This window comes from Mustela nigripes, chromosome 13 (assembly GCF_022355385.1).
Source record: "Mustela nigripes isolate SB6536 chromosome 13, MUSNIG.SB6536, whole genome shotgun sequence".
In the NCBI taxonomy this organism is placed as follows: Eukaryota; Metazoa; Chordata; class Mammalia; order Carnivora; family Mustelidae; genus Mustela; species Mustela nigripes.
This window is the reverse complement of record NC_081569.1, coordinates 24,777,067-24,794,241: the sequence shown is the minus strand read 5'-3', so window position 1 is coordinate 24,794,241 and position 17,175 is coordinate 24,777,067. Positions and strand designations below refer to the sequence as shown.

The 17,175-nt window shown below is 40.0% G+C and overlaps 1 protein-coding gene across 1 annotated transcript in view; it reads right to left on the bottom strand.

The window, feature by feature from the left end:
• Positions 1 to 15,916, bottom strand: part of GABRG3 (gamma-aminobutyric acid type A receptor subunit gamma3) — a 643,721-nt gene extending 627,805 nt beyond the window's left edge. The window contains exons 1-2 of the mRNA XM_059371735.1: positions 15,663 to 15,916; positions 9,635 to 9,783 (exon numbers count right to left, since the gene is read on the bottom strand). Coding sequence (XP_059227718.1) covers positions 9,635 to 9,783; positions 15,663 to 15,715 — 202 coding nt within the window. The 5' untranslated portion in view covers positions 15,716 to 15,916. The remainder of the gene's footprint in view (positions 1 to 9,634; positions 9,784 to 15,662) is intronic.
• Between the last annotated feature and the right edge of the window lie 1,259 nt (positions 15,917 to 17,175).

The following is a 17,175-nucleotide window of genomic DNA, read 5'->3' as shown; positions in this document are numbered from 1 at the left end:
AATGTCACTATAGGAATTTATAGCATTATACACTAAAATTAGTTAAGAAGGTCTCAAATCTGCAAGTTCATCTTCCACTTTAAGGAACTAAAAATAAAGCAAATTAAATTTAAAGCAAGTCTAAGAATGGTAATAGTACAGATCTAAGTGAAAATCAGTGAACTAGAAAACAGAAAAATAATATTCTATAGTATGCCTTGGGGTCAGGCCTCATCTCTGTATTTTAAAGAGCTCCCAAGGTAATTCTGATATAATTCATAAACCGTTGGACAGATTTCCTTTAGAATCTCTTCAAGCCATGATATTCTATGAAACTATGATTATCCCATCTGCATTTGTCCCTCAAATGTGAATTAGTAGGATAACAACCTAATCAGTATGGGCACAGTAATACTTTATAAAAGGATCTGTAAGATATTTTGGATCAAGATGTTAATTACATACTGATGAAATGCCAACAGCTGAACAGAAATCTCGATCTAAGACAAAGCTTTTTTGATAGTGTAGCTGCCTGAGAGTTCTACTTCACGACTCATAAACCAGGCTGAAACAGTAGCCAAAACAGGTGTAGGTCTAGGAATACAGTGGGTGGAAGGCAGATGACACATTCTGTCCTCTCTCTAGGGGTCAGGTGTTATAATCTACAATTCTTACAACAGGACTCAGATATAGTTTTAATTATCCCATTTAGAGATGGAAGCCTACAGGCCAGTGAGGTTGTATCTCTAAGTGAATCTACTGGCAACTGGTGGAGGAACCCATTATTTGAGTCCAGCTATTTTCTCACTCAAACCTTCTCTAAGCCATATGAAGCTATTTTGCTCAATTCCTGCAGTGGTAATGAATAAACATAAGAAACAGATCACTTGTTATTCTATAAACTAAATTGCATATTCAAATCACATCCAGTCATTAGATTATTCCTAGGGACATGTGATCAGAGTTATTTACCAATTACAGATTAAAAAAAATACTTGTGCATTGAGATCTCATTATATGTCTTCTACAAGAAAAAATATAGCCTAGTAAAAAATATATATTTTTTTAATGAACCAAACTATAGGCATATGCTCTCATATAGCCTTGCCTTATGCAGAATTCTGCCTTAGGTAGAGTGCCATGGTGAAATCCTAAATGTTAAGCTATATGTGTGAAAAATGTCCAAAATGGTAGGGATTACGTGGGGAAGGGTCACTTACCAACATGTGTTGAGCTGAGGTAATGGGTCTTAACCCAGCATCCTCTGGATGCCTAATTACTCTTCCACAGAGATGACAGGTATTTCTCCACAAAATTTGTTCTCCACCTCCCTATGCATTTGAATTAACTTTGTGAGAAAATCAGTTAACTAAGTCTACAGTAATAGCTTTTACTTTGAGCACAGCAATTAAGAATGTCTGTTTCCTCTCCTCCTACATCTGTTCTGAGAATGGAGTGAATATATTTGAATTATTTTCTGGATATACAGAAATTGTTGGGAAACGATGACTTACCCGTCTGGATAGTAGGCTGTGGTTTTAGATGAAGACTAACCGACCTAACCCAAATGTACAGTTGAGACAGTCATTTGATGTGCATTAAGACAGGAATAGATAGTTAGAAATATCATCTGAAAATCAGTACCCAGCTGAGGCACTTAGATTGTGGTCGATCAAGTTGCTATGCTTTAGTGACCCCAAAATCAACAAAATCAACAAATCAACAATCTTTTCCTCTGGCATACAAGCACCCACCTTCAACACTTGTATTTCATTCCTTCAGATTAAAACCTTATGTCTCTTATTTTCTTCTTAGAAACATAAAAACCATCAGGATGAGGGACAACTGTATATATCCATTATACATCATATCTTGATACATTTGATTATTTGTACAGTCCTTCACACATTTCAAAATTCTCTCAAATTCTGTGATCCAGCCTAAACTCTCAAAGTCCTATGGCTTGTCCTGGCAGAGGCTGTCACATTTACATACACCAGGAACCAGCCCAGAAACACAGAAGGGTTTTCTCTGCTTTTCTACTGGCTGATAATCAGGGCCCCTCTCAGAGATATCACATCTGCGACCAATAGTCTTTAGGCATTCTTTTTATAGTTCTTAGGTTACTCAATCATCCTCATAATTCTGCACTGAAAGATATTAAAGAACAACATGATAAGGTGTGGTTTAAAAATTATACTTCAAAGCCCACTTGGTATGTCTTTTAGTTGTTTAACATACATTATCTGCCACAAAACTAACTCCTGACCTATCTGGGGTCATATTCCCACTACTTAGTCATTGTCCTTCCCCCGCTTCCATATCCAGGAATGTGACCCTGGAATGGGCAGGAGCTCCCAGTAGCAAGAAAATGGTCCTGTCACTTCAGTACTCTTGAATCAGTGTCCAGTGGCCATGTCCAGCTCTGGAAAGTGTGAAGAAAAGAAGCCTAAGTGGCCTCTCATCCAGTGGGGTATTCCCCACTGAGGAGGAGGCTGGGATTCCTCCGTCTTTTGCCAGTAAGTTACAGCAATGCAAAGCTCACCTTCTCACTCATGCAAACAGCTTCTTCTCATATTGGATGCTCGTCACTCCACATTTAGAAGAAATTTTAACTAAACTGGGAAAATAAGCTTTAGAAAAGCCTGGGAAAGAAGTCCAGATAGGCAAATGCCTGAAGAAGAGGAATAGAAAAATTAATCCCTCTTGTCATGGACATAGCCAAGAAACGATTATTCAGATGTTCTGCCTTAATTAAAAGGGTCCATGAGTCATTTTTATGCATTGTGCCTGTATTCAGTGTTCATTCACCTTTAAAACCCAACACATAACCTTTTATTTTTCCCAGTACTGACTGTACTTGGTATAGACTATCCAGATTACAGTCAGGGAATTTGTATTCTGAAATACTCTATTTTCAGGAGACTGGTTCAAATTTCTTCAAACCCTGAAGGGAGAGAAATTCACTCAGATTCATTTCCTTTCCTTTTCACAATTCTCTTATTAGAAGGTTTATCCTCCTCTGGCCTTTTCGAGTTCACATGACAAGATCTGTTCCTGAGATAAATGATACCCTGAATAACCCTGAACTAGTAAAGGACATAGCTGAAGTATTACTTAGAATGATGGATAGTTAAAGACGGGGAACTAAAACAGATACATCCATAATTTAAAAGTTAGTTGAAGAGTGATAATAGCTGGAAAATAATGAGTATTTTTAAAACACAATGATCACAATTTGTATTATGAAAATTACGTAGAAAATTATGTGTGGATATGTTACTTCTGTGCAACATAAATGAGTCTGTTCGATTCCATCTATTTATTGTGGACAATAACAGTGATGAGCCATTTTATCTATTTCCTGATGTTGGATCTTTGTGGATGCAGTTGGACTACGTATGTTGGGATATGCCAATGTACCCTGATGTATCTATAGTTAGGAACTGGGAACTGTGTCCTGGGGTGGGGGGAAAGAAGATCAATTCCCAGCTGCAGAACTGTGGAAAGTACACAAAAATGTTGCAGAAGCTATTTCATGACTGCACCACATTATGCCATCTTCAAGACAGTTCTTCGAAATGTACCTATTGTACAGATGAGAAAGTGATGCTAGAAGACACGCAGAGAAGACACTTGATCCACACTGGCAGGGAGGTGAGAGTGGGGGCAGATGATGGAAGAAGGCTTCCAATAGGAGGTAACTTCAAGGCTTGAAGAAAGGTAGGAAAGAGCTCAGTGCAAAACAGGGAGACGTGCATTAAGAGAACCACATGCTGGAATGAGAGAACAGTAAAGGCAAGCATCCAGATAAGGAAAGCAGGAGGTTTTTGTGTCCCCAAAGGGTATGACATGTGAGATGTGGAGTGTGAGGAAGTGAAAGCAGAGAAGTAAGCAAGGGCCGGGTAGCGGCTTCCTGCTTCATGTCATTCTACGGGCTTGAATTTTATCCTAGAATTAAAATGGAGTTTTCAAGGAATTTAAACTAAGGAGTACCTTCAACAGGCTTGCCTTACTGAAAACTAGGAATCTGAATATCCCAATATGGACTCCTACATGCTTGTCTTCAGGGACCCTTCCTTCTACCCTCCCCTTCAGAAAAACCCAAGCATCTGCTTTCCTCCCCACACATCCATGGCCCAGGGCAAACAGAGTCTGACTGAGAGAGGGAGGGAGAGGGTAGGAGAAATGAGCAAATAAACTGGTAATTGCAGTAAACTAGTGGTAAATCCTTGTATGGCACTATGCTATGTAATACAGGATGATTGTGCCTTGAGGAAAAGGCATAATGGTTGTAACAAATAGGTTGCAAGTGAAAAAAGTCATTAAAAAAAAAAAGAAAAGAAATTCAGATTTTTATAAGAAATTGTCCTTTAAAGCAGAGTCCTTCTAAACCATGAAAGAAAATGGTGTATAATTCAGTATCTTTGACCAGGAGAGCTGTTTTGGGGCAGTAATTCTGACTGAGGATCAGTGAGTTGCTGGATTCTGCCACTCAGACATTATTTAGCATTTAAATGAGACAGGAAGAGGAATCCTAAAATGCACCAGTGATCCTGCAGACTTCCATCAGGTCACTCTGCAGCCCCAGGGATCATGACGAAGTGCTTGGTGGAACTTTAAAGTCATGAAACAAAAGAGGAGCATCCTGCTTTATGGATTTATATTTAGTTGTTTTTTAAATCTCTTTCAAAGATTACAAAGACCTTCTGATGACATGAGGTTTTAAAAGAGTTGCCATTTTAAAAAGTATTCTTTCTTAGTGTGTATTACGCTGTTTCACTTAGAAAATTCACAATTCTTATGTACACAGTAGAAAAATAAAACCCCTAGTACTGTGAATTCTGCTTGCCTGTGGTACATGACGAAGGCTTAGTACATCCCCTTCTGAGGTTTTGTTGTGTGTGTGTGCGCGTGTGTAAGAGGGGTTTCCTGTTTCTGAATAGAATCACCTGGCATTTTCTACAACTAGCACAGTGGCTAAATGATTCAGCTATCCTCAGAGACCTGGGTGGGAAGCTGAGCTCACCCACTTTCTACCCATGTCCAATTTTCCATCACAAAAGACAATCATGGTACTGAATAATACCATAGATGGAAAGTGTAGTGCTGTAGTATAGCACAAGATAAGTAAAGGACTAAACTTACCCAGAAAGGCAGGGAACAAGTCTTAGTTATTGTTCTTGTAAGGTCAAGCACAGTGTCTGACAATTAATGAAGAAATTGGCAACATTTTCTCAATCTTCTCTTTCTATATAAATACAGAACTGTTGCACACTCTTCACACTAGATAGACCCTTCATATAATTATGAAGGAGGAAAGGTGGTGACAATTGAATTTATGAACCTTGTGAAATGGTAATTTAGATGTATTGCTTACAGAATAACTATCTTAAAAGTGGAAGAAAGTTTACAAGTAATTTGGTCCCCTTCCTTTACTGTATGGAAAAGAAAACAGAAATATGTAATGATGACTTGACTGCTCCAGTAATGCAGAAGATATGCATCTCTAAGCCCTCCGCTCACTACACCACAAGGGTTCTGATGTTCTATGCCTACTGGAACCAAGGTAGTACTATGTCCTGCTACTGATAAATTGGACACCTGAGCCTCAAAGTTGGAAAAACATAGGAATAAAGTAGCTGGGGTAGTATGTGAGCTGGCAAGCTGCTGGGCTCTAAATGAAACTGAGGCCCACGGAGAAGAAAGAAACTAAAGCTTGGGTTCATCCTACGAACAATATGTCTGCCACAACCCCCATGGTCTTTGATCATCATCATGAATATGGCATAGGCCTATACAAAAAATTGTATGCAGTTCTCTCCTGGTCAAATACACCACTCTTGTCTTAGTCTTAGATCAGAATCTACTTTTTAGTCTATCTCTTGTTCACTTATCAAAACAACTGATAGAAAAACCAAACACAAAATCAGCAAAGATATAGAAGAATGCAACAATACCATCAAACAACAGGATCCAATCCGTTCAAAAACAAATAGAACATACATTCTTCTCAAGTTTCCATGGAACATTCACCAAAATAAACCTAGTCTGGGTCATAAATCAAAGACTGACAAATTCAAATGAATTTAACTCATATAGACTATATTCTCTGATTACAAAAGGATCAAACTAGAAATCAGTAGCAGATATCAAGAAAATTTCCAAACATCTGGAAAAGAAAAACACACTTCTAAATAATCTGAGTCAAGGAAAAAAATTCTCAAGGGAAATAAATGCATTGAACTTAATAAAAATGAAAGTTCAAAATACCCAAATCTGTGAGAGACTAGCTAAAGCAGTGTAGAGAGGGTAATTTGAAGCACCACTGCTTACATTAGAAAATAGTCTCACGTCAAAAAATAAGTGCTATCTCAAAAAAGAAAAATTTCAAAATAAACCCAAAGCAAACAGAAAAAAGCAAATAATAAAAATAAAAATGAAGTTTAGTGAAGCTGAAAACATAAAAATAATAGAGAAAAACAATGAAACAAAAAGGTAGTTCTGTGAAAAGGTAAATCAAACCTCTAGCAAGATGACAAAGAAAAAAGACAGATGACACAAATTACTAATATCAAAAATGAAGCAGGAGATATATTATAGGCCATAAAGATATTAAGAGGATCATAAAGGAATATCATGAACAATTTTACACATATAAATTAACAACCTAAGAGAAATGGACCGATTTATTAAAAAGCACAAATGATCACAATTTACCTAATATAAAGTTGATAAGTTGAAGAGACTTATACCTATTAAAGAAATCAATTTCTAATGACAAAACTCCAGAAATCTCCTGATCCAGAGAATATTGCAGGAGAATTCTATGAAATATTGAAGTTTACACAAAATTTTGCACAATCTTTTCCAGAAAACAGAAGATAAGAGGGCACTTCCTAATTTATCTTGTGAAATTAGTATTACCTGATACCAAAACCAGATTGTCAAAAAAAAAAAAAAAAAAGGAAAGAGAAACCTGCAGACCAATGTTCCTCATGAATAGAGAAGCAAACATCCTTAACAAAATACTGGCAAGTAAAATTCAGCAATATATTAAAAAAAAAAAAAAAGGTTTTTAAAAAGAGTATTATCAAACATATAAGGCTGTGAGGCTTATTCTAGGGTTGGAAGACTGGTTCAATATTTGAAAATCACTCAACCTAATTCACCATATTAACTGGCCAAAAAAAAAAAAAAGGTCACATGATCTTATCTATTGATGCCTTAAATGTATTTGGCAAAATTCAACATCTGTTCATGATTAAAAGAAAAAAAATGACTTTCAGAAAACCAGAAATAAAGGGAATTCCCTCAATTTGATAAAAAAATATATACAAAAATACAGCTAACATTACACTTAATAGTGAAAGGCTGAATGTCCTTCCTCTAAGATCTGGAGTAAAGCAAATTGTCCATTCATACCAGTACTGTTCAGTGATGACGGGAAGTTCCAGTCAGTGAAATAAAGCAAAAACATAAAATAAAAGACATACAAATTGGGAAGCAAGAAATAAAACTTCCCATATGACATGATGGCATATACAGAAAAATCCCAAGGAATGTATCAAAAAACAAACACATAAAACCTGCTTAAGCTAGTGAGTGAGTTTCAGCAAGTCAGAGAACACAAAATCAGTACACAAAAATTAACTGTATTTCTATATATCTATCAGTGAACATAGGGAAAAGGAAATTTTAAAATACAGTACCTTTTATAATTACTCCAAAACCATGAAATACTTAGGTGTAAATCTAACAAAATATATTCAGAACTTGTACACTAAAAACTATAAAATACTGGATGCAAGAAATTAAAGAAGATCTAAAATGGAAAGACATCACATTTGTGGATTTGAATACTCAACATAATACAGATGGCATTTTTCCCAAATTGATAGAGTTTGGGAGTAGAGATACTTAGATAGAGAGAATTACCAGAAAAGATTTTCTAGATATAGACAAGATAATTTTAAAATTTATATGGAAAATAAATGGCTTATAAGAGTTAAAATAATTTCTAAAAAGAGGAATAAAGAGGTTGAATCAATCTACCCAATTTCAAGTGTCATTATGTAACTATAGCAATCAAGAAAGTGTATTGACACAGTGATAGACACATAGATAAATAGAACAAAATAGAGAATCCAGAAATAGTCTATGCTGGTTGATTTTTGGCAAATGTTATACATGGAATTCAACAAAAGAAAGATAGACTTTTCAATAAATGGTGATAGAGGAACTGGATACCCATACCCAGGGTAGGGAGGGGGAATGGCAGGGGAAACTCAGCTCTAAACCTCACACACTAATTTTATATAAAGACAGATAATGAATTAAATGTAAAACATAAAATTATAAAACTTTCAGAAGAAAACAAAGGAGAAGATCTTCAGGAACTAGGGCTTCATGAAGAGTTCTTAGTCATTACTTCAAAAGCATGTCCCAAAAAATATTTAAAAATCAATAAATTGAATTTCATCAATATTAAAAACTTTCCCTTGGTGAAAGATCTTGTGAAAAGAATAAAAAGACAAGTTATATACTGAGAGAAAAACATTTGCAAACTACATATGGCAAATGAATCTTACCTAGATTATATGAAGGACTCAGTAATTTAACAGAAAAAAAAATAAAACAAAATAATCCAGTTTTTAAAGGCAACTAATATAAGGAGATATTTCTATAAAGAGGATATATTGCTAGCAAATAAGCACATAAAAGAAGTTCAATATCATTAACCATCATCAGGAAAATGCAAATCAAACCAACAATGAAGCATCAACCTATTAGATTTATAACTATTAGAGTAGGTGAAATTTAAAAAAAAAATAGTGACAATACTCATTACTGGTGAAGACAGAGAACCTAGATCTCTCAAACATTACGGATTTGACTAGAAGATGGTACAGACATTTTGGAAAAAAAAGTCTGACAGTTTCTTTAAAAAGCTAAACATTCATCATACAACCTAGTAATCATACTACTCCAGGGCATTCATCCTAGGGAATGAAATCATATTTCCATGCATGAAGCTGAATACAAATGCACGTAGTCATTTTATTTGTAATAAACAAAAACTGGAAGCAACAAAAATGTTTCTCAATAGGTGTTTCTTCTTGGCATGGAAGATTGCTTAGCTATAAGAAAGAACTAACTAGTACACCTACTACTATGTGTGTTGTAACACACACAACAACTTGAATGGATCTCCAAATCACGTTGCTGAGGGAAGAAAATTCTATCTCAAAAGGTCACATACTGAACGACTGCATGTATGTGGCATTCTAAAAATGACCAAAACACAGAAATAACAAATAGTGGCTGACAAGGGTTAGGAATTTTGGAGGAAGGAGGTGGGTGAGACTATGAAGAGGCAGCTGAAGGCAATCTTTATGATGATGAAACAGTTCTGTAGTTTGATTGCCGTGATCCTTCCACCAAATCCACACACAATAAAATGACATGAAATCATGCACACACCTTGCACCCATGCCAATTTCCTGGCTTTGCTGTCATACTACACTCATAAATTCTGTGACTCTGCACCATCTTTGCAACTTCCTGTGAATCTGTAATTATTCAAAACAAAAAACTTAAAAAAATATATCATCACAGTATATTTTCTATTAGAATAACAAACATCAACACTCACTTCCAATATCCGGTCTCAGCTTTTTATCATATTCTCTTAGCAATTTGTTGAGAATAAGAGTCACATCAGTGTCTTGGGATTTTGGAGCCAAGACCCACTTTTGATTTGATGATGAATCTTCATATTCATCCTCCTCCACTTTTCTGGACCTGTAATTATGGCACAAAGAGTGAAGTATAAGTTGCAGCAGGCGCCAGGAAATGTCTTAAGCTTGGCTCACTCAAGCACCACTGACATAAGTAGACAGTCCCCAATACTCACAGCCCAATCAATGGATTACCTCTAAAATGAAAACAAAACACCATTTAGAAAGAATCCAATAGGAAGAATGCCACTGCTCTTAACATGTCATAATGTTTTCATTAAATGTCACAAAATGATTCCTCGTCTTTGGTAAGCTATAGGCAAAATGATAAGCAAATCAATGCCAGAAGATCAAACAGCAAGCAATCAGCCATGTTTGGTCCCACCCTGAGAACCTCTGAAGGTTCAACCTTCCAGATGTTTGTCAAATGGTGACTTTATGATGTTGTTTCTATCCCCTACTGCCAAGATCTCATTTTAGTTGAAGATGAGAATTGCTTTTGCAGAATCGCACTCACTGAAAATAGCTGAGTCTAACTTTTGTGCTTCTTAAGGAGACTGGAAACTTCATTCTAGATACATGGGGATATGATGAGGTGGTCTGCTTGGCCAGCACTCCTGTGTGGTGGCAAGGAACAAAGATGATGTTTAGAGAATACCCTCTGGTAATTTTACCTCTTACAACAAAAACTGATTCATTTCCTACAGAGTAGATTAATACAGATATTAAAAATTAAAAAAAACTTTCTAATATGTCTTAATCATTTGGCCTCTTAATAAATGGGCTGAAATGAATGCTTGAGCATATCTGAGCTTGTCTCGTGTAGCAGGACAGCCGCCTCTCCTGGGTGATACACACTGACAGGAGTACTTGAATGGAGAGGACTCAAAATGACAAGCTAGTTTTCTCAGTGAGTGAGGCCAAATCAACAACACAACCATTTGGGCTTGAAAAAAGGAAAGCCTCCTTCTGTCTTAAAGCAGCATTTCCAGGTGGACTTTCATTTACAAAGGCAAGAAAAACTTGCAAAACAACAACTTTGCTTGTTTCCTTATACTTTGTCAATATAAATGCCTTAATGACTTTTTTCTTCACCAAAGAGAACAAAATCTAGAATAGAAAATTGTATTGAGGTTTATTTGTCCTGACTTGGTATGAGCTCATTTCTGTTTAGCTTCCCACACAGGAGCCAAAATGTTAAATCATCCCAGGGCAGTTGTGCTCTGGGACACAAGTTTCTTTAAGTTAATTTCTGGATTTGCTTAAGTTCTCCATAATGAACATGAAAGAAAGGAAGAGAAAAAACTTTCAAAAAATCATTTCCTCTACTTTCTTTAAATGCTCACAATCATATAAATAATATCATAATCATGTAATTATATATATAGTATAATAGTATACATGACTTTACATAATATGTAAGTATATACATATGTCATGTATGTAATACATTACAGTAGTTTTTATTTCTCTTTTTTATTTTAATTATTTTTCATGTTCCAAGATTTATTGTTTATGCACCACAGCCAGTGCTCCATGCAATATGTGCCCTCAATTACCACCACCAGGCTCACCCATTCCCCCACCTCCCTCCCCTCCATTTATGAGTGTTAACTAGCCTTAACCTAGACTAGGGCAGTGTCACATAGTATGTTCCTTTTTTGAATATATACATATATATGAGATTTTGAAAATGAGTATATGGCATATGTCTGGCAGATTGAATTCATTTAAGGTTTTCCTAGGCTTATCTTAGACTATACTTCCATTTCTTGAATATTTTATTGGCTAGAAGGTTAAAATAAATTATCTGCAGAAACTAGAAAATGCTATGAGTTTTTATTTGCACTGAACATTCACCATCAATAGGAACTTAAAAAATTTGGGACACAGTCAAGAAGTGATATGCTGCATTTCATTATTTGTAAAATTGAACTTTTAGAAATAACACTACAGAATATAAAATGTCACTGTAGAATATTTTATCAGAAATATTGTCAGGGATATTAATTTTATCATCTTGGGGAAAAAAAAAAAGGAGTAGGTTGAAGCAGGTTCTACAGGACATGGTTAGCTGGAAGCAATCACTGCAATTCATTCTGAGGCAAAACCATTTGGAGGGACTACGGACAGAGGGACAGATCACTTTGGCAGAATCATATACAACATTCTCCAAGACACGTTCCAACTCCACCATAGTGCTTTCCTCTCTCTCTCTTCTGTCTCTCTGCCTCTTTCTCTCTCTTCTCTCTTCTCTTCCCCTCCCCTACATTTCTCTCTTATCCCTCTCCCTGTGTCCCCTCCCCCATCCCCAAAAACAGCTCACCAGCACAGGCCAGACTGTGCTCTCCATGTCCTGTTATTTTCTACTGCCCCAGTGGTCATATGTACATAGATTGAGCACATTATCTCTTCATCAGTCCTCTGTATACACACAGCCTTCGTTTTTGAGAAAAGACTTGGAGCTACTTCAAACGCAGGTATTATAATGAGCCTAATTCTCCCTCTAGTGGTGACCAGAGGGTTTTCCTGAAATTGCATAAGCTTCTTCCTTAGAGGCCAAGGCAGGAGAGAGTGGGAAAGAGGAAGGAAAAGCAGCAGGGTCCTCTCTCACCCATTCAGCAGGTAAACCAGCACCTGCAGCGCAGTGGCTGGGTTGGGGTACACAATGGCAAAGTGTGGGCAGAGATCCTCTTGTCCTCTTAGAGACTGACACTGAGTTTCTCCCAATCCTCGTCTGTCAGTTTGCTGCAGGACTTTAGGGAATGAAGTAGAAATCTCACAGTGCTAAGTGTCAGACCACCAGCCCCACAGGAAAATCCTCCCTTTCATGAAAAACAAATCTTGTCTCAGAGTGATGAGGGAGCAGGAGGCTGGCTGAGGACAAAGCAGGAGCTGGCGCCTTGCACCCCCTCTTCACCCGCTCCCCTCCATAAGTGCAGCATCCCTCAGGCAGCCCTGACTGCCATGAACAATAAGCAAATAGTTAACTTGCAGAGCTCACAATCCTGCTAGACAGGAGTCTCCCTTGGCTTACAAATGTCCTAAATCTCACTAACAAAGACGATTGATAGCAGGATTGTGACACCCCACCAAAAAGTCTCCCAACTATCTTAATGTTAATGGCTGGTCTAAAGACAACATTGATCCAGCAGCAAGGGCAAGGCCTCCGGCAGGCCTGGGACATCCTGGCACCTAGTAGGCCCTCTTTAGCATATGAAAACTCCACTGACACCTCCCTTCCCCTCACCTTCCCCCAACAGCAGGGCATATAACATGCCTACCCTCACAACCCGGGGCAGCCGCATCTCTGCCTGCCCAAGGGTCCTGTCCCCGTGCTCTAATAAACCACCTTTTGGCACCAGAGACGTCTTAAGAATTCTTTCTTTAGCCGTCGGCTCCGAACCTCACCCCACGGAACCCCACCTAGGTTCAAGAACTTCATCAAGAGGACCCACTAGAATATGAATAAAACTAGAATGATCAGCTTTTCTAAATTCTAGGTGGGCTATATATGATCTTTATGAGTGTTCTGTTATCAGGAATGTTGGATCTTAAATACCATCACTGCAATTAGCTTTTCTTAAAAACAAATCAGCAATGTATTGTCATCGTCAAAGAACTGTTCAATCTTCAGATGTTATTTTCAGGTCTTACACCTTCTCTTCAACTAGAAGTACAGAGACAAAATCTGAAGTATTTTTAAACATTAAAAGGAACTCCTAAACCTCAGAAAGCAGTTAAGTGTCTGCAAGGAATCACCAGGGTCCAGGCATGATATAGTGCATTGTAACGCATAATGAGCTTATCCACGGGTGTCAGGAATAGGGTGCTTTTCTCTCCATGCAGTTACCAAACCATCACCACAGAGCACAACTGTCAGAGCCTTTTCCAGGGACTCTGAACACCAGAAAGGCATTCCAGAGGACAAATGAGAACCCTCTCAGCATTAATAATAGTTTTGAAAGATGACACTGGACATCAGATTACTTTACGTGTCTGTAAAACCCATTCAAAGAACAAAGACACTCACAAAGGAGAGGCATACAGCAAAGCAATTAGTTTAACATTTGGAATTTTTTTTTTTTTTTTTTTTGCAACAGATATGTAACCTCTATTATAAAGGCCAGGGAATGAACCGAGATACAGAACATACTGCTTTGGTGAAAAGGAAGGATAAAGAATCTTAAGAAATTGTTCATGTATTTGGGAATCCTTAGAAACCTGACTACTTCATGTTAGATACTAAGATATCTTCCTACTAAGCACACATACTAATGAGGACAATAAGCAGCTTTCCTTGTAGCATGTTAAGTAGCTATAAGTCTAAACTATACGTAATTATCTAACTCTGAAATGCAGGTTACTTCATGCAGCTGGCAGCAACAGAAAGGTCATGCAGATGCAACTTCAGATCAAGATTATATATTTCAGAAGTCTACATTAGGCCTGGTGACATCTGCTGGTCTTTCTGCCTCAAAACAGAGATACATCCAGGCAGAGTTGACTTCAGAAAGTGCCCTTCCATAAGCTTCCCTAGCTCTCTTCTTAGACAGGAAGAAACTTGAGTTGAAAGACCCAAGGAGTACTATGCCTGGTTGAGAGAGCTGCCTGTGTTTCACCAGCGGACACGGTCTCTGGCACACTGTCTGCCTTTCACACTCTCACATCTTAATAGGGATAAGTGGTTTGGAGGAGAGGACTGGGGGTTTCTTTCTCAGGGTCAAACACCCCTGTCAAAAGTGGGGAGTGAAAATGGGAGGTCCCTTTATGTCTTCTAAGATTTGTTAATGTGCCTTCCTTCTTCAAAAATATGAATGAAAACCCAAGACCTGACATTGCTTGCTGACACCTGCAGGGCTAACTGCCCATAGAAAGGCTCTCTAGCTCCCTGGCTTCCAGACTCAGGAAATGAACAAAGAATGTTTTGAGGAAAGGGGCATCCCGAGATTCTTGGGATGGGTGTGTTGGTGGTAATGGAGCTGTTCTGATTTCCAAAGTCTATGGGCCAAAGAACTAGTCTGGGAGACAGAATTAAAGAAACCAAACCCAGAATATCCAGTTTTATTTACAGCAATAGGGTTTAACTCTTCTGGTTCCACTGCCCTTCCATCCTAATGAGCCATCTTCATTCCTTCCAGGAGCATCTCTAAGCTCCCATCAGTGCGTTGCTGTTTTAGGAGGCAGATTAAGGGTATTTGGGGTAAAATGATATCTTACAGTTACCAGGCAGAAGCCTATCAATTTCAACGTGTTTGCCTTATGGGGTAAGTGTGTATGTTCCTGTGTGAAAAAGTGGCTCATCTAGAAGGGGTGCATGTGTACAGTGTGTGTTTGCAGGCCCTGGAGGGGGGCGGGGGGGATCCTTTCTGAGAAGTAGGGTTCTTTCCCTTGTTCCAATCCTCTCCCACCTGCCCCCAGCCTGGATGCTCTTTGTCAGTGTGATCCAAACTAGGCAGCTAGGAAATCTTGACTTCTGGCTCCTGGGAAATTTCACAATGATGTAAATTATATAGAATATCAGCCAGTGTGTGTGTGTGTGTGTGTGTGTGTGCGCGCGCGCCCCTGGAACACTTGTAGAAAGGGGATAAATAAGAGGTAGACACCTTCGGTTCTTTATGATAGTGGTTTTCAAAACCCCTTAAAACAACCAGATCCTAAAAGCTTTAGGAGAAGCCCATTAATCTCAGAGTCCCCACATTCGCAGTTGCAGGGAAGGTTGCAGCCACCCAGGCTGAAAAGGCAGACGGCCATGTACAGGGGGCAATGGGACAGGTGAGGTGCTGGCCGACTTCCCCTCTTCTTCTGGTCTGGCCCAAGCGGGCTATGCCGCAACCCAGCCGACGGCGGGGCGCGCGGGGATTCCTTGCTGGCAGACAGCGCCCCCCGCCGCCCTCCAGCCGGGCTCAGAGCCCGGGGCTGTGGGGCCCCGGCGCCACTTACCGCGCGTGCAAGCCCGAGAACAGGCAGAGGAAGAGCAGCAGCTTCGGGGCCATGGTGCGGTGGAGCTTGGGGAGCGGCGTCCAGGGCCTCCAGCCGGGCGCGGCGTCCGCCGAAGCACGGGCCTCGCCTCCTCCCGCTCTCCTCTCTCTCCCTGCCTCCCGTGCGGCGGACTGCGGCGCCACACAGATTCCCGGCAGCCGCGGTCGGACAGGTGTGGGCTCCCGCTGCCCGCCGCGCCCCCGACGGCCGGCGGGTCTGCGCGCGACTCCGCGGGGCGCACGCGGGACACCCGGCCACCGCGGCGCGCCGCCCCCCGCTCGCGCTCGGGCGCCGGGTCCGTGGAGCCTGGTGGCTGGAGCTGGTGGGCGCGGGCCGTCCCTGGCCCTGCAGCCCCGCGGCCGGCCGAGGCACTGCCCCCTCCGCGGCGAGCTGAGCGCCAGTACCCCGGCGGTGGGCTCTGCGCGCGGTGTGAGGCCGCCGCGCGCTCGGAGGTGGGGGCAGCGAGGCGGCCGTTCCTCTGGCAGCGCCGGCGAGGCGGTCCCGGCGGGGAGGAGTTTCCCCAATTACACGCCTGACAACGCGCGCAGCGAAGAAAGCAAGGTTTGAATGGACTCAAGAGTTTGAGGCCGGGAAGGGGGCGGGGCTCAGCGGGGAGGAGAGGCTTGGGGATCCCGGAGGGAGCATTTAGAAGGATCCCAGGGACTGGCACCTCCTCCTTGAGAGCTAGCTCCCGAGTTGGGCAAAGTGCGTCCCTTCTGTCCTCTCAGCAGACATGATGGTTCTCCCGTGCTCCCTGACCTCCTGTTGCCCGACCTTCCCCGCGCATCTTCAGCTAGGTAGCCATGGCAAAGGAGTGAGATGGTTTGCTGAAAGCGCCCCTTCCATGCACATGCCCGGCTAGGTCTACTGAACTCCTATGCACTACTAAGATTCTGGGTGAAAAAGCGGCTCGCTAGGGATATTTAGGTAAAAGCACTCCTAATATGTACCATTGTAACACATACCAATAAATAGGTGAAAAAGTTAAAGGTAGGAGAGAGAAAGACCCTCAGTCAAAAATTAGAAGACATTGTTTGGTCGAACCAGGAAGAACACTTCGTTCAATGTATTTTCATTCCCCAAGGACTGAAAATTGCATTTGTGTTTTCATTTATAATAGTCACCCCTAAAGCTAGTCTGTCACCGAGTATTACAATATTAGCATAGTTTAGAATAAATCCGCTAAGAAGTTTGCTTTTATACTGCAAAAAATAGTTCTTATAAAGTATTTTATATTTGAAATGTTATTCGTATAATTATGAAAGAGTATGATAACTGTTTCTTAATATTGTCAAATATTTTTGTTCATAAAATATATAGAATAGTAAGTTGGAAGTTGTCTGGTGTTTTCTCTCTTATTTCTAGTTCATCAACATGACCATGGTCATGAAGTGGGGTGGAGTGAAGTCAAGGATGACAGTATTGGTTGCTTCCTTGTCATTACTATCTTCCTATCTCTGTGTGGCCTTGAGCT